A 23,387-nucleotide genomic window follows, 5' to 3' on the forward strand; every position below is an offset into this window, starting at 1 on the left:
GGGTTAAATTAAGTGAGGGAGGGTTAAATTAGTGTTGACTAACTCATGTATGCCCAGTAAGCTTCGTGGATGAGTGGAGATTGAACCCAGATTGCCCTGTCCTAGGCTGATCCACCAACAGCTACCTGATGTTCCTTCTTTAAGGTGGTAGGTGAAAATCCATATATCAGCTTGCTAGGAGGTTAGTGAGGGGAGCAGACCAGTTAGAATAGAATTGTAGAGTGAGAAGGGACTCCAAGGGTAATCTAACCCAACTTCCTGCAATGGAGCCATCACAGCTAAATACTCCCTGACTGATGGCCATTCAACCTGTTTAAAAACCTTCAATGAAGGAAGAGTCCATCACCCTCCAAAGTACTCTATTCCACTGCTGAACAGCTCTTACCATCAGAAAGATCTTCCTAACGTTTAGTCGGAATCTCATTTCTTGTCATTTGAATTCACTGGTTTGGGTCCTACCCTCTGGAGCAGCAGAAAACAAGCTTGCTCCATCATCCAGATATCATTTCAGGTATTTGATGGCCATCATTTCACCTCTCAGTCTTCTCTTCTAGAGGCTAAATGTACCAAACTCTCTCAATTGTTCCTCATAAGGCTTGGTTTCCAGACCCTTGACCATCTTGGTTACCCTCCTCTGCACATGTTCCAGCTTGTCCATATCCTTCATAAACTGTGCTGCCCAGGACACAGGACTCCAGGTGGGGTCTGACCAAGGCAGAATAGAGCAGATTCTCATTGGCTTTGTGCCTGCAGCTTAACTCAGTAAAGCACATTCAGTCACTGAATACTGCAAACAAGGAAGAACAGCATTTGAAATGTGCATCTCTAGCCAACTGGATTCATTTCCCATTGCCATTACATTTTTTATTTTATTTTATGACAGCTAGGTTAACTAGGGAACTTTCCCCGCAAGGCATCCAATCATTTCTGCATTTTATAAAATAACTTTTCTCCCCTTCAAGGTTTTGCAAAGCTAGTGTGAAAGCTGAACAGCAGTGCTTCAATGTAAATTACAGCTTTGCTTATCACATTTAGCAAACAACTCAAGTCAACAGAGTGGTGTCAGGCAATCTGTCCACTGTGGTTTCACTGAGACAATAAACACTCATCGTTTAGTCTTGCTTTTTTCTTGTTATCAGGAGGATTAGTCAATACAGCTATTAGACACAATGGTCTTAAATTCTGGACAGAAAGTTCTGAAAAGAAGTTTGAACCAATGTTTTTTGAGAGGCGGGTTGTCAATGCCTCATCTGCCCTTTTTTGGGGGGGGGGGGTCAACACCATGCTTTTGTGGGGACTCTCCTTTGGCAGACATTTTAATTACTCCTGGTGTTCAGAGAAGAGTGCCTTTGTTGTCAAAATATGACTTATCCTTGCACAATGGCCAAATAATGTTGACTGATTGCTGGGGTGATGCAGGGCATTTAGGCTGTGCAATTTAAAACAATTGCTCCACCCAGTTTGGATCTGGCCCCACTCACCACTGGCAAGTGGCCCTTGAAGGGTAGCCTAGAAGAGAATGTGGCCCTCAGTCTGAAAAAGGTTTCCCATCTTTTTTTTGAGCAACATGGTCTTCCTGAGCTCAGGTGTGCTCCTGCATCCTTTGTTATTCTGTGGTCCTGCCTCTGTGGACCATCAATCCTGACTCACTTGTCCTTTGGATCTGGCTGCCAGCTGGCCCTACAGCTGTCGGCTCCCAACTAGGGTGAGTGAATCTGCCCACTTTGGTTTCCCATTGTTTCTCAGTCTTAGGTTTTTTATACCAGTTTGCTTTTGTAAAAAAAAAAGCACAACCCCCCCACAACTCTTAAAAATTCATCAGCATTTTAGTGCGAACCTCTCCTAATATACACATTATTGCAAAACAACTTTCTCCCATGCAATTCATTTGTGTGTGTGTGTGTGTTATTTTCATTAATAGATGCATTTTTATGCACACTGTACCCCAGCATATGCATTCTGGTAAACATTTATTTGGCACTGCAAAATTCAGAGAAGTGCAGATTGCGAAGGCTGGCTGTGTTTCTTTCCTCCTATTTGTTCCAGAAAGTGCAAATTCAGTTGGCTCACCTTTAAATGCAAACTGAATAGGATTTTCCCTCCACCCCTATTCCCAGCTCACCCCAGACTGCTGCCCACAGCCCAACCGTGACACTGTGAAAGAAGTGGCTTTTCTCAAAGCTGCCAGATTTAATGTCTCCCGCCTCCAGCCTCCCCACCTTCCTCCCTTTGAGGGTAGGCAGGAACAGAAAGGACAAACCAACCTCCTTGATTCCGACCTTAGGGCACCTCTGGGTACAGTTTAAAAACAAACAAGAAGAACATTCCTTCTTACCGGGAAATTCACTAGCCAGAACAGAGAGAAGCCTGTACTCTGGATAACAGCTACGAAGCAAATGCATCTTATGACAGCACAAAACAACTCCCCTGACTTGCATATTATTTGGTTTGACCTTTCCTTAAAGACCAGCCATCAGCTCGTTTGCAGTTAAAGAGTCTATCAAGCCCATCTGGAGTACATAAAGGTGTTTTCTAAACAACCTCACCTAGCATTCCATTATTATTATTATTATTATTATTATTATTATTATTATTATTATTATGGATCTGCAATGCAGGGAGTTTGCAATTACAGCACCCCGTCAGTATCTGTTTAAATATCTTCATCAAAGAAGAGCACCCAACCTGCCAAGGCGGAATTGTTCCACTTTTGATTAGCTCTTATTTTTAGGAACATAGACCAATGCTCCATAAAGCTCGGTATTTTCTGCACTGAGTGGTAAGGGCTCTCCAGAGTATCAGAGAGGGAGTCTCTCCTAGCCCTACTGGAGTTACCACAGTTTGAATCTGGGGCCCTCTGCATGCAAAACAGATGCAAAGCTATGGGTCTTTTATAGGACATTTTGGCTTTGTCCCAGACGGTGACCTCAACTGCAGGACAGAATTCTAGCTCAAGTGGGAACTTGCACTAGGCGGAGAGTCAGGGGACACCCGGCCACATACTGCCAGCCCTGTTCCAGAACCAGGTCAAGCAAAGTTTGGTCAAAGAAAGGTCAAGTCCTAGCAAGGTAATGTCCCACAAAGCAGAGGGTAAAGGCAAGGTCAAGCAAAGTGGAGGTCAAACTCCAATCTTCCCCCACTAAACACACCCAGAATGGTCCAATAGTTAATCCTTCTTCCCAGGGAGTTCTAGGAAAGGTAGCTTGGTGAAGGGGAAACAGGGGGTCTTCAAACAACTCTCATCACCCTTAATGAACTATGGCTCCAAGAATTCTCTGGGGGAAGCCGTAATAGTTTAAAGTGGTATCATACTGCTTTAAATGTATAGTGCAGATTTGGCCTTAGTGAGTGGAACATTGAGAGATCGCCTGCTGCAGGCTCTGAGGAAGGGGCTGGCAATCTTTTTGGGCACCAGGGAAGGCTTCGGGAAGCATCTCTGTGCCCACGGGTGCCAGGCTGGCAGCCCTTGTATAAGCAATCTGGATGCCATTTCATGAACTTGGTGCTTTTGATGAAGTGGCTCCTGGTTATACCATTTATTAATACCTGTCTGCACTGAAAAGTTACATCTTTTCTTATTCTAGTTTTCTATATTTCAGCACAGAAACATACAAATTCATTTTCATTTTAATGATCATTGCCCGTTCTATAATGAATTTTAAATGTTACAATGTTGTTATTATCCAAATGATTTTAAAAGAAAATTGGATTGTCAAGTTATGTTTTGAAATGAGTTGCTATTAGACTGCTTATTACTGTAATGATGCATTGAGATATTTTTTTTTTTTGCTATCGTGTTGTAAGCCACTTTGGACATACCTGGGTAGAAAAGCATCATACATACTGAAATAACAATGCTGATACTTTAAGCTGGCCATGCCTGAACTACTGCCTTGCTTCTTGGAAGGGTGTTGAAACTATTTGGCTGTCCACCACTGGAAACACACCACTGGGTTAGAAGAACCCTAAGTCAGATCCAGCCAAGGCAATTCTTATAACAAGGAAACCATAACTAGTTCCAAAAGGAGAGAATCACTGTACCTGATTGGGTAGTCCGCAGCACTTAGGTTAATGAAGAAATCCCACTGCCAGTCCTTCATTTCCATTAAATCCTGCATACTCTGCAAGTAGGTCGACAAAAGGCTCGCTCCTCCCCAGATCGTTGCCATGCGCCAAGAAGTAACTTTCACATTTGGATACTGGTTCGCAAACTGGAGCACCTGCCGGTACAGGTAATTGGAGCGCTTTATGGCGACAGGGTGGGGTGGGGGAGCAAGAAGGAGGAGAAAATTTAATGAAAAGGCTTCTGACACATTTGAACATGCATAAACCACACAGCCATGTTCCCCATCATTATCTTCCTCCAATGTTCCTTAAATGCAGACGGAACTGGAAGAGGTAGAAAGAAGAGGCTCGGTGGAAATATTCTCCATTTCGTGTGGCAAAGCATTTACTGACTCATTGCAAAGAAAAAAACCTATAGAATGCCAGACATGCTTGCTTACGAGTTAAGTCCTCTTCCCAAGGCAAGTGGTACAGGGTTGTAGCCTGTTTACAGTATTCAGTCTTGCTTTTGTGAATGACGGGCGTCCAAGGCAATCGTCAATTCATCCTAGAATGGGCACAGGGAATCTGGGGCCTTCCACATATTTTTGGGAGTCCAGCTCTCCATCACCCCTTACCAATGGTCCCCATTTGTATCTAGATGTTAGAAATATTGCTTCAGAACATGAGGAGAAATAGGGAAATTAAAGGTATTGAAGTGGGATGTAGAGTCTATAAATTAAGGGCATTTACTGCTGACGTGGTGTCAACATTGGAACAACCATTAGAGAGCGCCCCCAAAGTGCTAGAAGAAATTAAAAGGTTTGGAGAAGTGGCAGGTTTTAAAATAAATTCAGACACAACCAAAATGTTGGTTAAAAACATGGGTGAGCAGTTGAAAAAACGTTTTAGAAAGGTCTGGTTTAAAAATAGGTAAAAAAGTCAAATATTTGGGAATTCGGCTGACAGCAAGGAACCTCAACTTATCTGTAAACAATTATATTAAATTGGGGAAAGACTTGGAGACCTGGGGGAGGATGAAACTTCCCCTGCTAGGTAGAATGTCAGTTGTTAAAATGAATGTACTTCTTAAGATGCTGATTTTATTCCAATCAATTCTGATGGTAACTAATGCAAGCTGCTTCAAAGAATGGATTTCCCCTCCTAAGTTTATCTGGCAGGGGGTAAAGCCAAGAATTAAATATAAAATTTTGATAGATACGAAAGGAAAAGGAGGCTTTGCTATGCCAGACTTGCAATTGTACTATGAGGCAGCTTGTTTGTGTTGCTTAAAGGAATGGATTGTATTGGATAATGTAGACATTTTAGATGTGGAAGGCCATGACTTAAAATTCAGCTGGCATGCATGTCTTTGGTATGGGAAAGCAAAAAATTATAAGAGTTTTATGAACCACATTCTCAGGAAGAATTTCTATAGAGTCTTGGAGAAATATAAAATCTGCTAGAAAGAAAAACACCTTTATGATTATTCCCCCACTGAAGCAATTGCAATTAAGAGATTTAATATGGATAGACAATGGTTAACTTACAGGGAAGTGCCACACTTTGTAGGTGGTGAACCAGACTCACTCTCAGGTAAAGGTAAAGGGACCCCTGACCATTAGGTCCAGTCGTGGCCGACTCTGGGGTTGCGGCGCTCATCTCGGTTTACTGGCCGAGGGAGCCAGCGCACAGCTTCCGGGTCATGTGGCCAGCATGACTAAGCCGCTTCTGGCGAACCAGAACAGCGCACAGAAACGCCGTTTACCTTCCCGCAGGAGCTGTACCTATTTATCTACTTGCACTTTGATGTGCTTTCGAACTGCTAGGTTGGCAGGAGCAGGGACCGAGCAACAGGAGCTCATCCCATCACGGGGATTCGAACCGCCGACCTTCTGATCAGCAAGTCCCAGGCTCTGTGGTTTAAGCCACAGCGCCACCCTCCCTCTCATTCAACTGGAAGCAAGCCCCAATGAACTCAATGGGGCTTACTTCTGAGTAGACGTGCAAAGGATGCAGCATTAATATTTATTTCACCTTCTTCTCCAAGTCTTATCACAGACCAAATCCATTTATTCATTGTAAACTAATGTGGAAGCATCAAGAAGAACACTCCCCCTTTTAATTCTCTTCCACCTGGTCTGGGGAGAACTGAAGCTCTTTTCAATTAGTATCTGAGCCTTTAATGGCAGGGGTGGTGATGAACCCATGGCCCTCCAGATGTTCCTGGACTTCAACTCCCATCTACCCCATCCAGCATGGTTGATGGTGAGGGTTGATGGGAGTTGTAGTCTCCCATCAGTTAGCTCATCAGTTAGCATTGTACACATACTACAGGTAGAAACGGACATGGGATACATAAAAGGGATGGATGGACACAGTGAAAAGGAGGAAAGGCTGGAGATACACATACATAAACCATGATGTATGGGGGAAACACACACAATAAGTGACATTAAAAATGGAGAGTAAAGATGATGAAGGAAAAGGAGGGAGATGGGCAAAAGCAATGGAGAGGGGCAGATTGACAGGTGGCAAGACAGGCAATTTATAACCAGTGATATATTACCTTGTCAACATGAATGTAATAAAAATGGTCTTTATGGTAAATAGCCTTAAACATGCGCGTCAGCTGCCGGGAAGCTCTGCCATGAACAACCAAGACAAATGCGATCCTGACTGGGTTTGCTGGCATGTATTCTACGGAGTCCTCATCCCACTGTACATTGTGGTTGGCTTTGCCTGTTTGGAAACAAAACAGAGTCAGGGCATCTGCAGAGTGCTGTACCAGGGCGGGTGGGCTGAGGGGACGAGTTTGGATCACATTTCAGCAGGCGGAGCTCCCCCCTCCCTTCCGCCTAAGCAATCATCAATGAGAGACATGGCCTTGGGAGGGAAGGCGCTGGTCTCGCTTTCCCCAGGGTAGCAGCACTGACTATTGGCTATGTTGGCAGGAGGGCTGGTTGCAAAGGGCCTTGTCATTGAATGCAGCTTGGGTCCAGGATATGTTGAGGACCATTTGTCTGAGGTCTTTGGGTGTCATTGTTTGTGGGACCTATGCTTTGGCCTTTATCCACTAGGAGCTACACACTTATCATTGAAGATTGTGTGGCATTCCCTCAAGGTGGAGATCAGAAACTCCCTCCCTGCTGAACTTCCCCATGCTTTGAACTTATTTCGGCAGGCGTTTAAAGTAAGTTTTCCCCAGTCATTGCTACTGCTTTTGTGCTGTGATGTCCCTCCTGCATCCCCTGTTGTGTTTGGCTTAGAAACTGTGGCATTCAGCATTACAGGCATACCTCAGGTTGAATGTGCTTCAGGTTGAGCACTTTTGGGTTGCGATCTGCGGCAACCCGGAAGTAACGGAGTGCGTTACTTCTGAGTTTCGCCGCTCGCGCATGCGCAGACGCTCAAAATGCCATCACGCGCATGTGCGGAAGCGGCAAAACGCGACCCGCAGACAGGCCGTCGCATCTTACGTTCCATTCAGGATGCGAATGGGGCTCCAGAACGGATCCCATTCGCATCCCGAGGTACCACTGTATATACATTTATTAAAATAAAGAAAAACGGGAGCTGGAATCCAACAGCAGAGGCATCTGGCTGGAACGTGTGCAGACCAAGGGTCTGGAAAACAAGCCTTATGAGGAACGGTTGAGGGAGCTGGGTATGTTCAGCCTGGACTGGAGGAGACTGTGAGGAGTCACAAGAGGCACATTGAAATATCTAAAGGTGTGTCACATGGAGGACAGAGCAAGCATGCTTTCTTCTGATCTGGAGGGTAGGACTCGAACCGATGGATTCAAGTTACAAGAAAGGAGATTCCGATCATACATCAGGAAGAATTTTGAACACTGCTAGGAAGGTTCTTTGCTCCCCTGCTACTCCCTCTCATGCTGCCTTTAAATGGGAAGTAAGAAAATGGGGCGGGGGGAGGACTCCCATGAAGACCTCAGCTGAGGTCATGTAACAGAAATGTCACGGAATGTTCACAAGTATTCCAATTTCTGAGAGGAAACTGTCAGTTACTGAATGCTTAGCAGGGCGGCCGTTATGGGCGAGCAAGATCCATTAGGCTAGATGGCAAACTCCATGCCATACCTAACAGAATGTGAAGCTTTATGTTGCTAGCTGGCTAGGGAGCTGACGAGGTGTGTGCACATGGTTGGGCGAGTCTAAAATTAGGCTTAGGAAAGCAAAGATATCACTACTTCTCTCTCTCAAATTCGCCACTCTCTCAGCTGTTGCAAACGGTTGCTGCTTTTGCACCAAAATCCCAGAGCTTTCCTGATATGCACAGAATAAGGATTTGGGTCAATTTTTCTCCTCCGCTGTCATCCATCTCAGGGGAGGAGTGATTTAAAGTGATCTGCAAAATAGTTGTGGCTCTGTATTTTTCAAGGACCTGGTGATCTCTTTTCAAATACATATATTTGTTTCCTTTCTCTCCCCCCACCCCCATTTAGCCTTGAATTTTTCAGAGGTGATCCTCAAACCAAATTATTCCAGCATTAGGGCTACCAAAATTGAGAGTGGAATTTTCTTCTATGCACAGATGAAAACAACAGCCACCCACAGCATTATAATTTTATTAGAGTGCCAGAAAAAGATGAATCAGACTTAAGCAGTAGCAAACATTTTCTGAGGGCACACTGGAGAGTTTGGAAATCATTACTTGATCCCCTATTTTTTTTTTTTGAGGGGGGGGGGAATGATTCATTTTTAGAAAACAGACAAACTAGACAGGCAAGTAATAAATCTCTATTTATATAGCCTCAATTTCTTCAATTTATCATCCTTAGCAATCTGTTCCCAACGGCAACACCAATAAAAACAAGAATGACAGAACTTAGTATTTCTGAATTAAGAAGGAAAAATAGTCTTACCCCACTCTGCCTTGCAAAAGAACTCAGAAGGATCTCAAAAGAGAGGAGGAAATCTCTTCATTTGGATTGGGTTTTGCCATGAACTTTGAGCTTTCACACAACGTAAAAGCTACTTCTGGAAATACTACGGAATGCAGTGCAAGTTTAATGCTCCATTTTCTGTGCTATTTGCAAATGATTATTTTTTTCTGGAAACAACACAGAAATTTGCAAAACTTGTGTTATCTTCCGTTCTATTTATGGAAGTGGATTTTAGGTCATGGGAAAGTTCATATTGTAATAAGGGAAACATCAAGAAAAGGGAATAAATTTCCATGTGAATGTAGCCTTGAACTGTATCTTTGTACAAAGTAAATGTATTAAGTAGGCACAATAAATATAAAACGTGTAAATAGATACAATATGTATGTACGTACAAACACACACACAGAGAGACATTATTAATGAAAAAACAAACTATAAATTCAGGTAGGTAGCCGTGTTGGTCTGATGCAGTAGAAATAAATTTAAAAAAAATTAAAAAATGTTCAGTAGCACCTTAGAGACCAACTAAGTTTGTTCTGGGTATAAGCTTTTGTGTGCATGCTAAAGTTTAGTAACTTATTATTAAACTGAAAACTATGGAGAAACCTGGTTTGAATAGAGATATTGGATTCTTGTCTCAGTACATATGCTAAAGCTATTTTTGGTCATCTGCATACAGTGGTACCTCAGGTTAAGTACTTAATTCATTCCGGAGATCCGTTCTTAACCTGAAACTGTTCTTAACCTGAAGCACCACTTTAGCTAATGGGGCCTCCTGCTGCCACTGTGCCACCAGAGCATGATTTCTGTTCTTACCGTGAAGCAAAGTTCTTAACCTGAAGCACTATTTCTGGGTTAGCGGAATCTGTAACGTGAAGCGTATGTAACCTGAGATACCACTGTACTATCCCTTGCTTTCCCCTGTAGGACTAATTATAGTCATTAACAGTCATCAACAGGTTTACCATACCCATTGAGTCAATCACCCATCTCCTACTACCCTTCTGAGAAAAACACCACCCCACCCTCCCACTATATATAAGGGTCTGGTGACTTCTGTTTCAGTGTATCTGCATGCACACGAAAGCTTATACCCAGAACAAACTTAGTTGGTCTCTAAGGTGCTACTGGACATTTTTTATTTTATTTTATAAAATAAAACATAAAATTGTCTTGTGCTAGTAATCTAATGTAATAATTCTGTGTTTTCTGTTATAAACAGGAAAAACAAAGTTCAGAAGATTAATTAAGCCTATAGGTGGTTCCCACTTCAAAATGTTTGAGGAGCACCATTTTGATTGGAGATATTGGTGACTGAACCTGCACAGAAAGTGTGTGCTCTGCCACTGAGCTATGGTTGTTCCCCTACATTAGGAAGAGATCAACGCATTTCACTTTAGCCTGCATGATACCAGCCTGCTCGGTTAAGAGTCACTGAACTCTAGATTCAAGTGAGATCCCACAGTGGGGCCTGATGTATAAGGGATGGAGACCCTATGGTCCTCCAGATGTGGCTGGACTCCAACTCACATCACCCCTGACACATGCTGGCTGGGGCTGATGAAGCCCAACATCTGGAGAGGTACAGGTTTCCCATCCTTGATGGGGTGGGTGTTTGTTTTTGGGAGTAACAGTTTTTTTCAATGAGAAACCAATATCTTTTAAAGCAGGACATCAGAGACCCCTGTAATTTCTGTTCTTTCATACGAGGCATTTTAGCTTGGGAAACGTTAGAAAATATTCATGGAATGGAGGAGGATGAACCATTCTCAGAAAGATGGTTTCCGAAAAGGGGTTTTATCATGCTACTAAAATATAATATACGCTGGCCAGTGTTAAGACCTTGTCTGGATATGGTGCTAAATGATGGTTTATGAAGCTCTCTTTGTTTTAACAAACCATCGTTTATTGCCCAGACCCACTTGTTTAGTGCTAGATCTGAATGAGTCCTAAAAATGAGTGATTCCATGTGACATTGAGCATGCCGTTTGGAATCACGCTAGCATTTTAAAAAAGAAGTTGGAGCCAATGAGAACTCCCCTTTCTTAGCATGGGGGGGGGGGAGAGAGAGTTCAACCTCCCCTCCCTGTGTACACTATTCCCAATGAGAATTATCCTGGATTCTGTTTGTGGGCCTGATCCTTATCTTCCCCCATTCGCTGTTGGGCAAGGCTTCCCACCTCTCCATCACCTGATGTTTGCAATGACACCAGGTGACCCATTTGAAATCTACCTGCGTAGGCAAAGCAGCAGCGATCAGCTGAAGTCAGAGTGTGTTGCAAGTGGGCATAGCTTGGCAGAAACAAGTAGAAAACCACCAAGCCAAACGAACCAAAAAGAAACTTGACTACATTACAAGAAGTGGCTGTTTGATCATAAACTTTCAGTGACCAAAATGCCACTGGAGTGGTCAAATCTGGCACCCAGATCCTATGATTTGGCTTCTGTGTGTTTACGGGCAACAACATCGCAACAATAACTAGGGATGGAGGAGAACGTTTGTGTGTGAAATCACATCTACAATACCAGAGTCAAAATACAGCCATCCTTCAGAAGGCACACCCACCTCTGAAGTTTGCAATGCAGTTCACCAGCCAGGAAAGGGTACAAAATGTGCTCAATAAATGCATATTTTAGTGAAAATAACACACAAAGATTTTTTAGATTAGAGGAGATTGCTTTGTACACATAAAGTCATGTGTACATCAGGAGACAGTCACACTACAAAGTTGATGAATTTTCATGAGGCTTTTTCTTCTTTTAAATCACAAACTGATATGGAAATGTGGAGAACTTTAAGGTTGGGGGGAAAATAAGAAATGGAGAGAAACCAAAATTGAGGGGTTCTCCCACCCCTAGAGGCAGCATTTGCATGTCATCATGTCTGGGTGAGATTACGCTAGGAGAGTGTTTGATAGGGTTTATTCTTAGCATTTCATTTCCCAGCGCAGTGAGTCTTGGGATCAGCCTGAAAGTTTCCTGCAGTGCACAAAAGCATGTTCCCGAATCTCTCACCCAGCAACACCACTATGGGGGCCCCAACCTCTTCAAAAGATGCCTTCTTTTCTCAAGCAGTGAATGTCAGGTTAATTTCAGCTTGATGCTATACAAGGGAAGCCAATCAATTCCTTTTAATGGAACAAGAAAAAACGATCGATATAAAATTGCATTTTTCTTTCTAAATTGTTTAAAGAACAGGCAGATAATAATAGAGCTAAAACAATTGGTTGTTGAGAATCAGCAGGATGGCAATTACTCTTAATAGTTTTTTATTTATTAATATTTAGAAGCTGAGGTGTACGTTTGGGGATGACATTTAAATGATCAATAACCCCCTATGCAGCATTTACTTGCGCCACATACAATGATAACAGCATGTGCTTGGTTGAGTAAGAAAAGATCTGTACTCCCTGTTAGCTCAGTCAGTAGACCATGAGGCTCTTAATCTCAGGGCTGTGGGTTCGAGCCCGATGTTGGGCAAAATATTATTGCATTGCAGGGGATTGGACTAGATCAGGCACGTCCAACTCCCAAGAGACTGTGATCTACTCCCAGTATAAAAAAAAACTGGCAGTGATCTACCCATTATCATTGGAGGGAAGAGGAGCGTGCGTGGGGTGGGTGGATTGCTCAGAGTTGTTGAGATCACGATCTACTGGTTGGACATGCCTGTACTAGATGATTCTCATGGCCCCTTCCAAATCTACAATTCTATGATTCCTGCCTTTTCTAAAGGCCTTGGTGGCCTTCCATAAACTGCTATGTACTATAATTTGGAATGTTTTCAACCAGCGTGGTGCAGTGGTTAGAGTGTTAGACTCAGACCTGGGAGACCAGGGTTCAAATCCCCACTCAGCTACGAAGCTCACTGGGTGACCTTGAGCCAGTCATTGCCTCTTAGCCTAACCTACCCCACAGGGTTGTTGAGGGAATTAAATGAGGAAGGGGAGAACCATGAAGGCCACCTTGAGCTCCTTTGATATCTGTGCTGAAAGTTAAGACATCAAAATAGAAGTCGATGAGTTTTGCGTTGCAATCAGGAGGCAAGAGGCTTAGCTATGTGCTGTCCCATAAAGTACAGTCATACCTGGAGTTAAATATGCTTCAGGTTGAGCATTTTCAGGTTACGCTCCGCGGTGACCCAGAAGTAATGGAACGAATTACTTCCGGGTTTCGCCGCTTGCGCATGCGCAGATGCTCAAAATGACATCACATGCATGCGCAGAAGCAGCGAATCGCGACCCACGCAGACGCAGGTTGCGTTCACTTCAGGATGCGAACGGGGCTCCGGAACGGGGCTCCAGAGGTACCACTGTACAACCTAGTTGGTTCTGTCCATCTTCTTCCCCTTGGATTAGCAGAAGTGCTGCAACAGGCCTGTGGGGGGTTTTTTAGGACCCTGCCAGGGAGTGCTATAAACCCCTGTTGACATGCTTGCTACATTACCCACACCTGCATGGAGCCTGAATTAGGCAACAGGGTGTCAGAAGTGGGACCAGACCTGCCTATTCAGGACAATATTCTATCCTTTATGTTCAAAGACTCCAGAAGGGAGTGCAGAAGGTCTCAGGTTCAATGCCCACCATCTCCAGGTAGGGCTGGGAATGCCCCCAGTCTGAAACCCCAAAGAGCTTCTGCCAGCCAGTGTGGACAACATTGAGCTAGATGGACCAAGGGTCTGACCTGCTCTAAAGGCAAGCTTCCTATGCTCTAACATATAATGCATACTAGAATGTTTCTGCCTACTGACACATTACGCAGCTGCATTGTGTACATCACTTATCGAAGATAAATGGGTAGCAGGCATAGCAGAACGCCGTTCCTTTTGCAGATCCACACACTATTTATTTAGATTGTGCCAATAAATGATCATTATAGCTGCATTACTGGAACCACAGGGTAGGGCTAAATTCTGCAACCCTTTGTTATTTTTAATAGCACTTATTCACACAATTAGCATAATTGATTTCAACAGTACAACACAGGCGACAAAATAGCTACTCAGCTTGAGCAACAATTGCAGAAGCCATCTTACCATTATCGCACCCTCCCACTCACTCGCTTTCAATCACTGTTTTCACCTCTTGGGCTGAATCTTTTTTCAGACTAGCCGATATTCTGCCTCTGGGGGATTTCTAGATGATTTCTTCTGCCACTGCACTACCAGTACTTATGTCTTTTTTTATGCTGTGGTTTTCTTTTTCTTCCAGGATCCTTGCTCCCCCCACCCTCAAAGCATGATTTTAAAGCATCTTCTAGAGTCATGGATAAGAGACAAGATATCTGCTAATCAAAGCAGAATATCTGGAAAAGACAATATTCCTTATAAACATCACCTCTGCCCTTCCCTTAAAGTTTTCACAATCCTTTATAAAATCTACGTTTGCTACAAATTGTGATTGATAGGGTTGTATTCAAGGCCAATTCAAGGTTGACCCATTAAACAGATTGGAAAGGCCTAAAAACATTAATTTCAATGGGACTACTTTTGAGGAGGACCAGCATTGGATACGACACATGAAATGCTTATCAACTTCCATTGGTTACAGCGATAAAGGGTAACACCAGCACTTTGAATTGGGCCTGGAAATGCAATTGGTGCAAATGTGACAGCATCTGTTCAGCCTGTCTGGTTATGCACTTTGTCTGATTCTCTGCAGCAAAAAAAGGGAAAAGGCAGAAATCCAGTCAACTCATGTGGAGGGTGATGTGGCTAGCCCAATTTGTGAATCTCTGATTTTCTTAATCTACATGATCTGGGGGGCATGGAGAAAGTCTAAAACATGGGTAGGCAAACTAAAGCCTGGGGGCCAGATCCAGCCCAGTCGCCTTCTAAATCTGGCCCAGGGACGGTCCGAGAATCAGCGTGTTTTTACATGAGTAGAATGTGTGCTTTTATTTAAAATGCATCTCTGGGTTATTTGTGGGGCATAGGAATTCGTTTATATATTTTTTCAAAATATAGTCCGGCCCCCCAAAAGATCTGAGGGACAGTATACCGGCCCCTTGCTGAAAAAGTTTGCTGACCCCTGGTCTAAATCAAAGGATAGCTAATGTTGTACCTTCCAGTTATTTTGGACCCCAGTTCCCATCACCCCAGACAGGATGGCCAATGGTTAGGGATGATGACCCTTAGGGTCCTTTTCAACACGACAATTTGATGATTCTATGGTCTCTAAACTAACCTCTTCAACCTGCATTTCACAAGTATATGGAGTCTGATCAGCATGCCAGTCACTTTTGTTATTTGAATATTCTCCTGGCTACTATCCAGTCATATGCAAACTGCATTCTATATGGAACCAGAATGCACCGGCAAAGTAGTTGTTTATGCATTTTTAAATAAAAAAACCCCCCAAAACATCAAAACAAAATATAATTCTCTTCATTTAGGATTTCATAGTCATAAGCAATTGCTGAAATCATTTTTGTGTTTTACAAATCAGCGCCTAATAACCAGGACGCTGGTACGCGACATGTACAAGCGAGATACAGCGATATGGAATCTAATTTACAAGGATAGCTATCTTGCCAGACCAATAATCTTAACAGCAAACTTGCTTTTTTGACATTTCTAATTATGAAGATGCTATCATCCCTCAGAGACAAATCACAATTATTTCCTTGCTTTGTTGGAGCATAGGAGCCCGCAGTGTCCCCCCCCCTTCTCCTCCATCGACTCATATGCATAAACAAATAGCACTTAAAAGTAACAGTACATTCATTACTGTGGAATTAGAATGAATTCCCTATTAAAAATACCTATCACATCACTTAACAGCTAATTAGTTCATCATAATCAACACGATCACAGTGAATACTAAATGGTTATACAAGGATCATCTATTTGGTGGATGCAGAGAGGTGCTTTTTCGATGTACTGCCCGCCCTGCGAGGGCTCCTTGGCTACGAAAAGCTCCAGCTCTGCTGAGAATATGTCTATAAATGACGCAATCTCTTGGGAAGGGCTGGTTACGTTGGCTTTTTCCCACCACCCCTTCCAGGTAGTGGTGGCTAGCACCCATTGGTACTCTTCCCAATAGGTCTTGCCCCGATGAAGCAGTTGTGAGGACTGAAGATCCCCACCTTCCCACTGCTCCTTAAGTCTCCTCCTCCCTTGCTTCCTTCCCCATCAGCCTCACTCTCATTTGTCTTGTCTCTCTTTGTTCCGCCCTCTTCATGCTTCTTCTGGGAGGAAAGCTGGTTGAAGTAAGAGGCTTCTTCAGCAGCTTGCCTCATCTCTGCCTCTTGACCCACCTCAGCTTCTGCCTCTGCTTCTGGACTGCTCTCTGCCACAGCCCTGTCCTGCTCACTAAACCCTGTTGCCTCTCTAACTTCCAACACCACCTCCACTCAAGTCGGCTCCCTCTTCTCTCTCTGACCGCTCATCGTTGTTCCACCACCAGTCCTCTGGCTCAGAGCCGGGTTCCCTTGGAGGTTCCCCAACTGGTGTTTCCCATCTCTCCTTGCATCCAGCCAGTCCATGACACAGAGCCACCACCTGTCTGGTTATATAGAGAGGTCAGCAGTGGACCAGCCTCCACTAGGGGAAGAGGGAGGTATTTTTGACCTTCCAGATGCTTTTGGACTCCAATTCCCATCAGCCCCAGTTAGCACGGCCAATGGTCTGGGATGATGGGAGCTGTAGTCCAGCAACATCTGGAGGGCCACAGGTTCTGTAACTTTGCCCTACAGCTAATTATTTGGAGGCCTTCTTATAACAACCTATCCTGAGCTAAGGCCTCAATATCCCATAATTCTGAATTATTTCGATTTCTGTATCATCTAGGGTATTTCGCAATAGCTTGTAACACACTGTATACATAACAGCAACAATCATTAAAACAATTTGCCCACTTTAAATGGGTGGTGGTGGGGGAAACACCTGAATAAGTCTATATAAGGCATCTCTCTGCCTATATATTATAGATTTATACCAGAAGCAGTTTAAGTTTATGGCCCCAGGGGGAATGGTAGCCTGTATAAGTTGTAATCACCTTTATCATTTTACTATTTCACATCTCTGCGCTGGTGTTTCAAGCTGCAAAGCAATTTTCACTTTCTGCTGGCCATTTTGCTCAAATAAACATTTTTATACCACATGCTTCTTGCTAATTCCCTTGCTCTAGCTAAGGTAATATCGGCATTTACTGGTTATTTCCCCTGCAGTAATAAGCAAGGCAAGATTTCTAAGGTAACCGCAATGCTGTTCATCTTTATTCTTTTTTAAAGTGTTGGTGGGGCACAATTGTTTTTCGGTAAAAATCTCTAAATGAGTACTTCTGTTAGCACATGTAACAGATAAGCATTGGCAGGTATGAGTTCAGAGATGTACAAGGAGATCTGGGGACACTCTGGTTCTTTCTTCTGAGGTACTGATGCAAGCATTGAGCAAGGGCCACAGCTCAGTGGGAGAGAGAATCTGCTTTGTGTGCAGAAGGTCCCTGGTTCGATTCCCAGTTAGGGCTGGGAGGGACTGCTTTCTGTATCCCTACAGAGACACTGCCAGCCAGTGTAGACAAAGCCTCACTCCGTATAAGGCTTCCCATGCCCCAGTTGGATCGAGTTGTCTTTCCTAAACTCTGCACGGATTTCCTCGCCCTTCCAGATAGAAGGAACAAAACTATGCCAACCCTTGCAGGAATGGATGCTCAGGCAGCCTGATTCAAATCTCTTCTCCTCTGCTTTGATCTCACATAATCCATTTTTAGGTTCTAATCCTTCAAAGCGCAGGTAACTGCGGGCAGTTAACCACGGCCTCTAAAGCGTCACAGATGAAATAAATTAACCGAAAAGGCAACAATATTGATGTAATATAACAAACGCCATGGATGTCACCAAAAAAAGAAGTGAGAGAAAGGAGGGGGGGGAGGATTTATCAAGGCAAAAAGCTCAAATTAGACTCAGGGAAATAATCTTTATTGATTCCATCTCTCATTTTGCTCTATTTCGGGCATATTAAAAGCCTGGTTGATCGATAACGTAACTTCCCCTCCTTCTCTTTAGGACAATGAAACAGGACAGAGCAGAATCTTCACTTTCTCGCAGGGGGCAGCAGATCCAAAGGCAAACACGGCAAAGATAGGACGTTGTTGTTTACTGAGTTCAGAGCATTAGCAGCTTAAGATGAACCCTGCAGGATCAGGCCAAAGGCCCATCCAGACCTGGATCCTGTTCTCAGAGTGGCCAACCAGAGGCCGCAATTGGAATCCCCAAAGCAAGAGCTGAGTGCAAGACCACTCCCACCCACTTGTCATTCCACGTAATTGGCATTCAAAGGTATACTGCCCCCAACAGGAGAGGTGGAACACAGCAGTTGTGGCCAGTAACCATTGATAGCCCTATCCCCCATTAGTTCACCCAATTACCAGTGTCATCTATGGATGGGGAACTGGATCTGGACGTTGGGCTGGATGAAGAATAGGCCCACCCTCCTTAGGTGACCTTTGCTAGGTGGGTGGGGCTTCTCACCAGTCAGTCACCTGGCACCAGGAGATTTGACTTCAAAGGAAGAATCGGGAGCTCACTCAAAGAGGGCTCAGGACTCTTGCCTTCTTAGATGGGAGCCTTAGAAAAGGTGGAAGGCAGGGACCTTCAGTCCTGGTAACTGCTCCACAGGAGCAAGACCTACTGGGAAGAGTTTCTGAGACCACTACGCCGCATTGTATGTTCATTTCCTTGAATAAAGCTTTCACTTCACTGACAACAGAGATCTGCATCCTTCCTCACTGACCTGTTTCGGACTCCAGCCCTGACACTCATGAATAAGCAAGAGTCGTTTCTCTTCCTAGCAAGACTGTCAATCGGCTTGGCTTTGCTTCCCACTGATGAAAAGGACGGTTTCAGTACAATTTTAATCCCCCCCAAATCTACTAAATTGCACCATCCTGCTTGGACTGTTTGCACCAACCACACTCTGTTGTTGTTGTTGTTGCTGCTGCTGCTGCTGTTGTTGTGCTTATTAACAGCATTTCAGCTATTTTAACATTGATTAGAGGGGGTTTTTTTGGCGGGTTTCTTTCCGCAGTTCCAAAAAACAACAGCAACGCAACCCACGACACACGCCGTGGATATCAATTGAAGGATACCGCAAATAAATTTGACATCAGAGCGGAGGGAGAAGAGTGGAAACGGGACCAATTTATTTCGGGTACATTGCTTGTCAGATGGAGAAATGAAACATAATTTATGGTGTGACATTTCCAACAGCAAATAGATTCTAGCATAAGCAATTAACACTGGTTCTGTTTGGCAGGCTTTGGGAGATTACTCATAGGGGGTGCGTGTGTGTGCTGAGTTACAATAGCACACACATAACAAAACAGAGCCTTTCTGTCTTCACCACCTTACATCAAAATCCCTGTAGCTAAAAGTTTATGATAAAAATATATTCCACGTATGTTAACCCTGTACTGACTAAGGACAAATGCCTGTTGCCAAGGTGGGGGTGTAACAATAGTCTGTTGCTAGGAAGGTGGGCAGGAACCAAAAGGTTTGTCCCAACTCCATGGAAAAATCCTCTCCCCAAGACATTCTCACTAACGGGGAGGAAATTTTGGAGGAGCCTTTCCTCCTTAAAGAAGACAGAAACTTGCCTCATACCATATCAGACTATTTGTCCATCCGTTTTGTCTACACTGGCTGGTTCTCCAGGGGCGGGGGAGAAGTACAATTCAGATTGCATTTAAAGGTAATTCTACCTAATCTGCATTTCCCAAAACAATACAAGAAGCAAAACACAGCCATCTCTTCAAATTCACACTTCTCTCTGAATTTTGTAATGCCCCTCTTCCACCAAGTAAAGGGTACGAAAACACAAATGTCAGGATACAGTGTCTGTAAAAATGCATCTATTTGCAAATTAATTCTATTAAGGAAAATTGAGTACATCAGGCACAATGCCATATAGTTTTTTTTTGTATTTTAGGATAAATTCCCACTAAAACGCTGATCAATTTTCATGAGGACTTAGGGGGGAAAAAGTTGCAAACTGATGTGGAAATGTGGGGAAGTGAACTTTAAGACTGGAAACATGAAGAACTGAGAGAGAAACCAAAACTGAGATCTACCCATCCATAGGGGCATCTCATACTCTCATATGTTCTCCCTAATTTGGCCCCACTTTAACCACCTTCTTTGACCATTTCTGCCCTAACCTTGGCAAGTGACTCTAATATCTAAACACATCCCTGAAAGCCTTAAAAAAAGAAAGAAAGAAAAAAGCCTTTCAGGGACAGAGGATTCTTGATATCACCAGGAGCTTACTGCATTCCTGGAAATGCTCTGATAGTTAAGAAGCGTTTCTAAAGTTTAAATGACTGGGAAACCATCAGGGTTGACGTGCGCAATCTGGAGTACTTGGTGTAGCATTAAGCGAAAGTGGGGCTTAGCTATAGTGTGGGCATCTTCTGGAAAAGCCACCATGCTTGATTCCATTTCTGTGAAATTCCATTGCGGTAAGGCAAGAGGCACTTGGGAACAGATGGAAGACCGAAACTTGGGTCTTGCTTGCCTGGTTGCAGTTAACTCTAAAGCAGCTCCCAATCAACAGGATTAGATGATACAAAAAATGAAAAAGAGAAAGGGGCTGAATAATCCTCTAAACATTGCATAGTCGCTATATCTTTAATATGATCCCACTAATCCAATTAAGGCCCAAAGGAAACCACATCTCAAATGCCATGCTTCAATGTGATTTGCTCTGTATCTCCTAACCATTCATTAACAAGACATATTTTTAAAGCAGGCTTTCCTGCCTTTCAAGCTGGTGCTTGTTGATCTGAAGTGAAGCAGGGGCCCCTCTCCCATCCTCGCCTTCCCCTTCCTTTCAAACAACCCAGTTCTCTCTGATTCTTCCCTGCTAAATATAGCTTTCTCCCAGGTTCACCTCTTTTCTTCTCCTTTCAAATTTGAACAGAGGTTGGATGGCCACATGTCAGGGATTCTTTAGCTGAGATGCCTACATTTGGACTAGATGACTCTCAGGTCCCTTTCCACTCAAAAATTCTATGTTTCTAAGTGTGGGATTATGAATTATTTGAATTATGGTGCTGGAGGAGACTCTTGAGAGTCCCATGGACTGCAAGAAGATCAAACCTCTCCATTCTTAAGGAAGTCAGCCCTGAGTGCTCACTGGAAGGACAGATCCTGAAGCTGAGGCTCCAATACTTTGGCCACCTCATGAGAAGAGAAGACTCCCTGGAAAAGACCCTGATGCTGGGAAAGATGGAGGGCACAAGGAGAAGGGGACGACAGAGGATGAGATGGTTGGACAGTGTTCTCGAAGCTACCAGCATGAGTTTGACCAAGCTGCAGGAGGCAGTGGAAGACGGGAGTGCCTGGCGTGCTCTGGTCCATGGGGTCACAAAGAGTCGGACACGACTAAACGACTAAACAACAGCAACAACAAGTGTGGGATGGAGGGAGATGAAAGAAAAGTGTGGAAAGTCAGGTTTTTTTGTGAACATTACTCCTACCCCATCCATTTTTTTGGTGTGTGCAAAAACTGAACTTCAGCAAAAATCCAGCTTCCCTTTGTGCGTCCATTGCTTTTATTCATTAGGAAAGCACAGCAAGAAATCCTGTGCTAAAAAACAACCCACCCTTCTATTTTGGAAATAGCATTGCTCCAGGTAAGGAGAGTGATCTTTAAAAAAATAATTTTTTTTTTGGTGGGGGAGAATCCACCAGAACCCTAGAAGTATTTAGCAATACCATAATTACATTCCTCCAGTATGCAAACCCAAAGGAACATACGGCCCTTTTACAGCAGGCAGATCTCAGTGCAACTGTGAACCCGATGTGCGCTCCTTTTTAATTACACATGTGCCTGCTGAGGACATATGATTGAGTCTAGCAAAGCTAATTCACAACCAGCATGAGAGCAGGCATTAATATTAAATATTACACCTCGGCTGGTTCTCCGGACTATCAATTATCCCCAGAGATGGCGACAAAATGGAAATTGGCAGGAGTCGATTCCTGTGCCAATGGGAAGTGATGCTGACACAAGCATAGCGTATCCGGGAAATAAAAAGGAAGTGGCCAGGCTCCTGTCTGCATTTGTTGTAAGCTACACCCTGATTCCCCCACCCCCCAGCGTGGCACCCATGGGTGCTATGACACCTGCAAACATACAGGTTGGTGCCTCTCAAGACCCCCTGCCCCTCTATTTTTTAAAAATGGCTTTAGGGTGGGGTAGGTGCCTTTTTTATAGGGTACTGCCTCCTTTTTTATATATATGTTTAATTCGTTTTAAGGTCTGTGCAGATGTTTTATCTGGGTTTTTTTGGGGGGGCGCTTTTAAGCACTGCTGATTTTCCTTCTGTGAAATTGGTATTTTGTGGTCCTCACAACAGATTTCAAAATGTGTTGGGGACCCCAAAGGAGTAAAATGTTCCAGGGGCAATGCTTTGCAAGGGTTTGGCTTCCTTGGAGAGGAGAGATCATAGAAAAACAGAATCACAGAATTGTAGAGTTGGAAAGGACTCCAAGAGCAGAAATCACAGCTAAAGAATCCCTTGCAGATGGCCACCCAATTCTGGTTTAGAACAGTGGTTCTCAACCTGTGGGTTCCCAGATGTTGTTGGACTACAACTCCCATCATCCCTGAGCTCTGGCCTTGCTAGCTAGGGGTGATGGGAGTTGTAGTTCAACAATATCTGGGGACCCACAGGTTGAGAAAGGCTGGTTTAGAAACTTCCAACCAGGGAGAGTCTACCAGCACTACCAAGGAGCTCATTGCAGATTTAGAGTGATTACTTTCAAATATGCAAGCCGGGCATAGGCCAGGGGTAGGGAACTGCATCTCTCCAGATGTTATGGGACTGCAGCTCCTATCATCCCTTAACATTGGCTATGCTGAATGGGGTTGATGGGAGCTGGAGTCTAGCAAATAGGAGGGCAATAGATTTTGCACCTCCAGCAACGACGGAGATTAATCGCTTAAGCACTCTTATCAAATCAGCAGACCCATTGCCCCACACCACATCCCCAGAGAGAGCTGCCCCAAGATATTTTCAGCCTTCCAGGGACACAGCTCATTTCTCTCTCCCTATGTCTGTCTCCCAAATTTTAAGTGCAGCTTTTCTCATACACAGACTTCACATATCAACCCCAAACCTTTAGCTAGGAGTGGGTGATGGGGAAGGTGTTCCACTTTCCCCAAATAGCTTTCCACATTCCAGGGAAGATGTGGGACTGGGAAATCACCCTTTAACAATTAGTGCCCTTAAAGAGACACCCATCACTCATCTTGGCTCAATTACCTGCAATTTTTCCAAACAAAGGATGTGGCTGGCACAAATTGCTCACTGACCACTAAGGGACATCAGACAGTCATTCTGGCCCATTAACTCCCTTTCATCCAAACCCAAGACTCATTCACGGCAATCAGGTAAAAAGCAACATTATTCCAATGATAGTGACAATTCT

The 23,387-nt window shown here is 43.9% G+C and overlaps 1 protein-coding gene across 1 annotated transcript in view; it reads right to left on the minus strand.

The window, feature by feature from the left end:
* Window positions 1-23,387, minus strand: part of XYLT1 (xylosyltransferase 1) — a 164,021-nt gene that overhangs the window by 41,754 nt on the left and 98,880 nt on the right. The window contains exons 4-5 of the mRNA XM_083474215.1: window positions 6,614-6,786; window positions 4,042-4,244 (exon numbers count right to left, since the gene is read on the minus strand). Of these exons, the coding sequence (XP_083330341.1) occupies window positions 4,042-4,244; window positions 6,614-6,786 (376 nt within the window). The remainder of the gene's footprint in view (window positions 1-4,041; window positions 4,245-6,613; window positions 6,787-23,387) is intronic.

This window comes from Podarcis liolepis (assembly GCF_965112155.1).
Source record: "Podarcis liolepis genome assembly, chromosome: 14".
NCBI lineage: Eukaryota > Metazoa > Chordata > Lepidosauria > Squamata > Lacertidae > Podarcis > Podarcis liolepis.